Here is a 9,381-nt window from a genome sequence, read left to right as displayed (position 1 = left end):
TCTTTGTTGTTCTTTGTCACTTTGCTTCACATTTTTCTGATTAAAAAAGTAGTTACAGAATGGATTAACCTTATTTACATTGACCCTTATGGGGAAATTTAACTTGGCTCACGACCAATTTGGGTCATGACCAGAGTCCTGGAACGGATTAAGTTCGTGAGCCAAGATACCACTGTATCTCCCTCTTGTGCATGGCTAGTGCCATTTTAGCTATAGTTCTGTGGCATGGGAAGATTTGCATTGTAAATGGAGGACATGATGATACAAGACAAGAGATCACAAGTATCCTTACAATGAATGATTGAATGAATGAATGATGGTTTGGAAGAAGGCAGCACAAGCTTTAACATCTGGTACTTCTTGATGGTTTTAAGATTTCTCTGTCTCTCTCTCCCATTTCTCTTAGTAGCTACTTATAGCTACTAGAATACCTAATTCTAAAAAGGCTGCTGTGAAGACAGACTCATTATGATATGGAAGCTTTACCAACAACTTGAAAAGTATTTGGCACAGAGGAGAGTTGGCTTAATTGCTACTGATGGATGGAATGCTAATGAGAAATAAAAATGGCACCTGGGGACTAGAAGGGCAGTGCATGTAAAGTCTGGAACTGTGGGTCATTCTGCTGCCCCAACAGACAATGGAGGGATTCTGGAATTTCCAAACATGGCAAGTATGTATTTTATAAACATCAGTGAGAAGCAAACATATTGGTAGCATATCAATGGTTGGATCTTACAGAGCTCAGAGTATATAGGAGTGGAATACATTGGACTCTATACCAGAGGTAGGCAATGTCTGGTGCCCTCAGACCTTTGTATTACAGCTCCACTAAATCCCATCTAGCACAGCCAAGGGCCAGGGCTTATGGCAGCGGTAATCCAAACATCTGAAGCTCACCAAGTGGTCTACACCTGTTCAATAATCTGTTCTATGATGAAATCTTTATGTAGCAAGTATGTGGCCAAAGGCAGTCATAGGAGTCACTGTGGATCCAACTGGGTTTTGATTAGAGCCAGATGGTCTTCAGAGAGAGCCTTTATTAGTCTTTTCTCTCCTGATTATGGAAGAGAGCATAGTGTACCACTGCTATATGGCAGAGTTATAGTACTGCATCTCAAACAACCATTGGTTGAAACAGCGCTGAAAAAAGGGCCTAGTGCTAGCCTAGCCTAGAAGATATTTTTTATGAATCTTTCCTGGAGCAAGTGACTTAGAAATAAGCCATGATTTTTCAGAACATTGCTGGGATGTCAAGATCTTGGTGAGCTTCGTTGAATATTCACCTGCAGTCAGAACATTATGACTCAGCTTCTATTCAGAAGCGTAAGATAAACTGAAGTGGATAAAGAAGGATGACCCAGATCTGGGCACTCAAAGGCTGGAAACAGCCCCCTACTAGCCAAAGCAGGAATTACTCTATTTTTGGTGACTAATGGTCAGAAAAAGAATGAATTCCCATTGAGGGGAAGATCCTATAATAGAACATATTCACTAGGTAGTATTGTTATTTATAATTTATTTCTATTTTATTCCATCTACTTCTAAGGTAATGTACATGATGGTTTCTTTCCCCACCCTGCCACATAATAATCCTTTGAGTTTGGTTGGTTGAAGGGTGCACAGTGAACTCCATCTAGCTATCTGAACTCATACACCAAAGCTAAGGACAACCCTGCCCAGGCTCTTTACAGCACTTGCTCATCATTTGGTGGACTCTTCTTTGGCTCTGTAAAAGCAAAGGGCCTTCTACAGACACGTTATTGAGATTTGTCTTCCTCACAGCATAACCAAGTCAAAGAGCTGGTGAGAAGGTGCTCCTTTGGGAGAGGCGATCTGAATCTTCTCACCAGGCTAGCTGGGCAGATGAGTCGTCTAAGCAATTTTGGATCATTCACCTATGAAGTGACTTTTTCAGATGGAAGACAGTTTGATAAGTCTTTCTGTAGGAATTCTCTTATATTATCAACAAATAGGACAATAATATACATGGTGCTTTTTAAATGCAATAAACTGGAATACTTTGGGAACAGGAATCATTTCAGTAGTTTGTGATCAAAACATGATGATCCCATCCATAAACAGAAAGGAAAAGGGGCAATACATAAAGACAGCTACATATGAATAGGAGCCAGCATCACTGCTTACAAAGGAATTCTGTACCTCATGCAACCAGAGAAAGGTAACATTTTATTTTGCTCAATAGTTTATAATATATACACTAAGAGTGTAATTAGTCAAGCTGTGTACTCTGCAGGGAATTCAAAATGCCAGTCAGTTAACCTTACCTGATTAAATTGCATATTTCCTCTTATCACCTAATATAAACTTATGCTAGCACAATAAATTATCTACAACATTACTAAATGTGTTCAGAGTCCAGTACAGAAATTACTTCCCATGCTATTTAGTTATTCCCACTATTATATGCAGTCTGAAACTTAAGAAATCTAAGGAACAGACAAGTGAAAACAAAATTAATTAGCAACTAAAAAAAAGAAAAGGACCAGAATAGCTAAAATAGCTGTAACTGCTGTGTATGTATACATCTATTCATAAGTGTATTATAAAACAAAGATCAGCATAACACTGTTTACACATCTGGTTTCCCCATCGATAAAGAGTTTTCATATATCTCTCACAAGCTGCAACTCAACTTGGCTATCCATCCACTTTGATCTGCAAACTAATCCAGTATAACTAAGATTTTGTTGGGACATGTTTTACCAAGTTCTGCAAAACTAAAGAAAAATGGGAGAGATAGTAAAATGTAACCAGTACATCTACTTTGCATTACTGATCCTAAAAAAACAGAAAACAATTTTGGTGGCTGAATCTATAACCAATAAGACTGAACCCATTTAAAAGGAAGCTCCACTGGGTGGGACAGAAAAAACAGGTATCCTTTTTCCATTCACTCACCAAGGACTCGCCAGGGAAGCCTGGGCTGGACTATTACAAGGAAGTCCATTACTCCCATGTTATTTCTTAAAACAAAAAGGTAGGGCAACATGATGGATCCCCATACCAGTGTCTGGCAACAAGTAGCCTACCCTAGTCTACTAAAACTTCGCTTCAGTTCTTCCCTCATGGGAGTAATGGACTTCCTTGCAGTAGTTCTTTTTTGTGGTCACTCCCAAACTATGGTATGGCCTCCCTAGCAAGTTCTCCCTGGTACCTACTTTGATTTCTTTTTATTTTCTGGGGCTTTTCAAAATCATTTGTAGCTCTTACATTTGGTGCTGCATTTTAAATAAATTTTCTCCATGCTTTAGCTGCTTGGATATTTATCTCTTTTAAAAAATGATTTTATATATTGCTGCTTTAAAACTTTTTAAATGGTTTTACTATGTTTTATCAATAGTTTGATTACATTGGATTTTATTATGTATGCCACCTTGAGGGCTTTGGTTATGATACAATATACAAATTGAATAAATAAATAAATAAATAAATAAATATTCTGGAGAGCTAATGCTATCATGTTAGTATTTCCTTTCCTTCTATTTCTATCTCAATTGTTTCATTTATTTCTTCCCTCTAGGTATCATAATTCATGTGAACATTTGCCTCCATCCCTGTCATAGCAATAAATTTATCCAGTTGTTAACAAAAATCAGATACCTCTTAACCCAATTTGCTGCCTGATGGTGACAAACAGAATGCGTAAGAGAGAACATAGTTTTGTTGAAAAGGCAAATGTCATACCAGTTGTTTAAAAGGGACAAACTAGTGCCTGCCTTGGGTGATAAAAAACAAAAGGGCACTGATGTGAAAATGAAGAGGAAAGAGCTTCTTCTCAGCCTCTGTAGATTAGGATGAGAACGTCACACGGGCAAATACCTCTTTTCATTTTATTGGCCTGCTTGGGAAGAACAGCAGTGGCTTGCCAATGAAGCTGCAGCTGTGCATCAAACTCAGTCTAATCACTGTGTATGGCTGGGGGTTAATTAGCTGTCATTCTTACCACTATTTGTTGTTCCAATGAAGATTTGCATAAATCTAAGCCTTCTGGGTTGATTTTTCTCTTTACACAGGAAAACCTGTATATTGTATAGTTTTGTGGAGAGAAACTCACTGTTGCCTTCTGATTGTTGATCTGATCTGCTCCTGCTCATTAGATGAGTGTACATGAAGACTACAAGGTTGCTTATGAACTTGGGGCCCCTGCCAGGCTTCTGCCTTAAAATGGCCTTGACTGGACCAAGATGAAGGGAAGATGGAGCGTGCTGAAAATTGCTTCCAGGTGATAGAGAACAGTGGTATGAATGTGTGTGTGTATGCACTTTGTGTGTATATTCCTGTGTGTGTATGTGCCTGGGAGTATTTGCAAAAGCATGAATGAAAGTAAGGCAAGTTTAGAGCCTCAGTCCTGACTTTGGAGCCAGTTCCCCAGGCTAGAGTTGGGACTGGGAATTCTTCTCTGGCTGTCTGGACTCTGTCTAATGGCCACAGGGCATGTGCTTATTTAGTTAATGCTTGAATTGTGGTGACTAATACAATTAAACCTCAACTTTTGCAAATTTAAATTCCATTCTTTGGATTAGTCATGAGATTTCCATCAATAATTAAATAGGATTTAAAAAAAAGTTTTGTGGCCTACTGCCCCACAGACAGTAGCATGGGGCATACTCCTCTTCCTCTTGGCCACAACTGCAGCCAGCCTGGAATGGTGTATCAGAGTGGGTGGGTGTCAGACTCGAACCAGGCAAGTGGCCCTGTGTGAGGCTTGTGATACTATGCAACATGGGATTAGCTTCCCCAGAGTGGGCTCTACCACGGCACTTTGGATCTTGTGTTGAGCTAAAGGTTATTCAAATTGCAAAAGAAGTAATTGTAAGGCACTACCAGTACACATATGGTAAACAGTATTAAGAATTAAGGTTGGGCAGGCTAGAGATACAGCCTTGCAAGCGTCCTGTACCCCTAATCCCCATGAATGTGGAGGGCCGAATGTAGTTGTATTTGAGCTAGCAAATGATGGCTATCACCTGTCCTGTGAACCACAAAAAACATCCCTCGTTTACAATTCTGGTTTGCATGGCAAGCACAAAGCACAGTTTCATCATTGGGCTGAAATGTCAATTTTGATTTGCCACAAACTAGGAAAAAAATGATGAGGCAGAGCTCATGCATAGAAGGGGGAATGTCTACTTTCCCCAGTTCATTTCTCTCTTACCTCACTATTTACCCATTCTTAGGATAACAGTCATGCATCTATGAAACCATTTCTGTCCACAAAAGCATGTATCATAATACGTAACACACAAGATTCTTTGTTGTTTTTGCTACAACAGACTAATAGAGCTACCCTCAGGAGAGAAGATCTCAAGCTTCATTTCTGCAGCCCAGATTTTTGCTAGAAATACAACCATAGGGACAGGAAAAAAGACAACCCTATCAATACACTTAGCTTAAATTCATTGATTACCTGAAATATAGGTACCTTTTGTCTACTGTACACTAATTTCTGCCAATATGTGCACTTTTTCAAAGTAACAGGAAATTTAAATCTTTTTATCACCATTCAACTATACCACAAGCAGTTCATGAAGGATTGATTAAACTCTTTGATGTTAACTACAGTTAATGAAAATACCTGTAATCTACAGAGGTTAGCATACCCTGAAGAGTTATTCTGCAACAGTATTTTTTCTAGAAAGGTAGGGCAAGTAGAAGTTCATTTGTTAAGAGATTTTTTCTTTTTTCTTTTGCTAAAAAAGATTTAGAAACAAAGAAGCCCTAATAGCCAATCTAAATTTATATAGCAACAAATACCAATCCTGCGAATCTTACCAGGGTTGCAGTCTGTGAGAAGTGAGCAGATGGACAGAAGAACTTTAGAAATGGTTAACGCTGGACTCCAGTTGTCTTTTAAAATATCCAAGCAAATCACTCCTTGGCTGTTAATATTACAGTGATAAATTCTTGTCCGAAATGTAACCTGCAAACAAATCAATAATTTATTTATTGACATTTATTACATTACATTTATATCCTGTATTTTTTTCCTGAGTAGAACCCAAGGTGGTTTAGATAATCCTCTTGCCTTCCCCATTTTATCTCCACGACAACCCTGTGAGGTAGGTTAGGCTGAGAGACAGTCACTGACCCAAAGTTACCCAGGGCGTTTCATGGCTGAGTGGGGACTAGAACCTGCTTCTCTTGAATCCGAGTCCAATAGTCCAACCATGACACCACACCGACTACGTAGTGTAAGCCATGCATATTACTGCTTATAATATATACATGTAATTATCACTCTCTCCATTGCTGATGCTAAGGCCACAAATGCTGAGGCTTCTGTAGGTGGTGCTTATTTATCACTAAACCACAAGTGGGGGCCATCACCAGGCTTTAAGAAATCTTAAGGTTTGTGCAAGTCCAAAAACCCTTTCAGGACCTCTCCCCAGGGAGAGGGGATCCCAAAATAGAAGACTGATCATGCTGGTTAGGCATGGCAAGCTGGCTGACTGCTGGAGTGAGAGGAACATGGGGAATCTAAGGGTGGAGAGGCAGAGGCACAAATGGAACAGAGTATGTATTAAAGGTATCAAATGACCTTTATGATGTTGCACAACATGTTGTATAGTGAAGGCTTATACTTTCTGACTGATCCTTAGCCCCAGACATTCCCTTTATAGAATTCAGAGATATCGTTGTCTGTAAGAAACACAAAGGTTTTGAAATGGGATCTGACATAGTGGGTTTTTAAAACAACAAAGCAGTAATGCTGGTATTGAGTATTCAGTACATAATGCCCCTGGAAAGGTGCAATTTCACCCCCTCCCTGCCAAGTATAGGAAAGAGATCAGATCATCTGAACTAGTCCATTCTATGTATAATTATCTTGATATTTCTGCAGGCTTGGTGTTTCAGCTTACATTAAAACTGTTTATTATAAACTTTAATCTCCTATCTCTGTGCTCCTTTGCCAGAGAACTGCAAAAATACCCCCTAACTCAAAATTAAATGATAAAGAAATCTGCTTCCCATTGTAAGAGCAGGTTGCTTACCTGTAACTGATGTTCTTCAAGTGGCCATCTGTGCAGTCACACATGGGTGCTGTGCCTGCGCGGTGCCTAGGCCGGAAGATTAGAAAGCTAACGGTTTTTGGTGGGAAAAACACTCCGCTCCCCTCCCCCCTGCAGTATAAATAGAGCAGAGCGTCCGCCATTTTACTCAGTCTTGAAGACCGACATTCACCCTCTAATGTTCAAAAAACAGCATCACAGCAAGAAAAATCGGTACCGTAGGAACACACGGAACCAACAGTAAGAAAAACAGTCCACTCACCGACACCACGCGGGGCCGGCGGGTGGGTTGTGTGAATGCACAGATGGCCACTTGAAGAACATCAGTTACAGGTAAGCAACCTGCTCTTCTTCGTCATGGCCTCTGTGCATCACACATATGGGTGATTAGCAAGCTTACCAGACTTGGAGGAGGGAAGGTGTCGTCAGTGAAGAATGGCAGAGAGCACAGCTCTACCAAAGGAACAATCCCTTCTGGCGCGTACATCAAGCCGATAATGCTTGGTGAAAGTACATGGAGCAGCCCAAGTTGCAGCCTTGCAAGTATCCTGAATTGGAACCCCTGCTGTAAAGGCCGACGAAGTCGCTACAGCTCGCGTAGTAGGAAGTGAGGGTAAGTCAAGTTTTGCCAATTGATATGCTAGGACTATGGTCTGCACAATCCATTTGGACAGTCGCTGAGATGAGACTGGAGAGCCCTTGTCAGGAGCAGCATACTTGACAAAAAGTCTATTGGAATTCCTGAACGCTTCTGTGCCAGACCTGTAAAAGGCTAGACAGCGCCTAATATCCAGCGTATAGAGAAAGCGCTCAACCGGAGTCGATGGAGATGGAAAAAACGCAGGGAGGACAATGTCTTGGTTCAAATGAAACGGTGTGGCCACCTTGGGAAGAAACTTGGAGTCCATTCGGAGAATGACTTTTTCCTTGTGAAAGTTCAAGAACGGTGGGTCTATGCGTAGAGCACACAGTTCACTGGTTCTTCTGGCTGAAATAACTGCAACAAGGCAGGCAGTTTTCCATGAAACTAGGCGTAAATCCACTGTTGCCAAAGGTTCAAATGGAGGTTTTGTAAGGGCCTGAAGTACAACAGAAATACTCCACGTCGGCATAACAGGTTGAACCGATGGGTGCAAATTTTGTAGCCCTTTAAGGAAATGGCGAATCAGGGGTTGAGAAAAAACAGATGACCCCTGGATACTGCCACGAAAATGTGAGATAGCAGCCATATAGGTCTTTATAGATGAAGGCTTGAGTCCCGAGCGATGAAGGTCAAATAGAAATTGCAAAATATTCTCGATCGAAGCCGACTCCGGAGAGAAGGAACGGGCATTGGCAAAGGAAGAGAATCTTCTCCACTTTGCTGAATACGATTTGCGTGTGGAAGGTCGTAGTGCAGATTCGAGAATTGCCTGGATATCCGAGGATAACACTATCGGTCCCGAAATTGACCCTGACAGTTCCGAGGGAGGAGTTGGTCACGTCGATCAGGACGGCAACGGAGCCGACGGAAAATTCAAATCTATCAGAAGCACCACGCTGTTAGTCTCAGCGAGGGTAGGTCCGGGTGTCGGACTGTCCCATTGTGTTGTGTTAACAGATGAGGAACGAGTGGAAGTCATCGAAAAACTCCTCTGGACTGAGTGAGAAGAGTGGTGAACCAGGGTTGCCTTGGCCACCATGGGGTTATCAGAATTCCTGTGGCGTTGTCGTGCACGAGCTTCGACACTACCTTCATGAGGAGTGGGATTGGAGGGAATGTGTAGAATAACAGGTTGTTCCAGTCGATCATTAGGGCAGAACAGTTCGCACACCCTGTTCGACCGGGTCGCGAACAAGTCTATATCCGGTTGTCCCCATAACTGGAATAGCTGGTTGCAAACCACTCGATCCAACTCCCATTCGTGGGTAGTTGACATCTGTCGGCTCAGTGCGTCGGCTTCTACGTTGTCAGTTCCCGCAAGATGTACCGCCAGCATCATGATGTCCCGAGGAATGCACCAGTCCCAGATTTGCATTGACAAACGGGCCAGGAGAGGTGACTTTGTCCCGCCCTGTTTGTTGACGTAGAAAACAGCAGCTATGCTGTCGGACGCAATCTGTACAACTTGGCGGTGTAAGACGGTTACAAAAGATTTGAGAGCATTGAAAATCGCTAGAAGCTCGAGGAAATTGATATGCCTCGCTGCTTCCCGTTGGGTCCATGTCCCTTGGACCCGAAGTCCTGCACATGTCGCACCCCATCCGATGAGAGATGCATCGGTGTACACTGTCACTGTCGGTTGGGGTGGGCGGAACGGAACACCTACAGATAGGTTGTGTGAAATAGTCCACCACATCAGGGTGT

General features: G+C 41.8%; 1 protein-coding gene across 1 annotated transcript in view; it reads right to left on the bottom strand.

Annotated features, from left to right (window-relative positions):
* LOC123033061 (ubiquitin-conjugating enzyme E2 E2) overlaps positions 1–9,381 on the bottom strand; it is a 142,864-nt gene that overhangs the window by 1,877 nt on the left and 131,606 nt on the right. The window contains exon 5 of the mRNA XM_044449407.1: positions 5,797–5,944. Within this exon, the coding sequence (XP_044305342.1) occupies positions 5,797–5,944 (148 nt within the window). The remainder of the gene's footprint in view (positions 1–5,796; positions 5,945–9,381) is intronic.

This window comes from Varanus komodoensis, unplaced genomic scaffold, assembly GCF_004798865.1.
Source record: "Varanus komodoensis strain SLA01 unplaced genomic scaffold, ASM479886v1 scaffold58, whole genome shotgun sequence".
Classification (NCBI taxonomy): Eukaryota; Metazoa; Chordata; class Lepidosauria; order Squamata; family Varanidae; genus Varanus; species Varanus komodoensis.
Note: the sequence above shows the minus strand (reverse complement) of the source record. Positions and strands in the feature narration are given on the sequence as shown.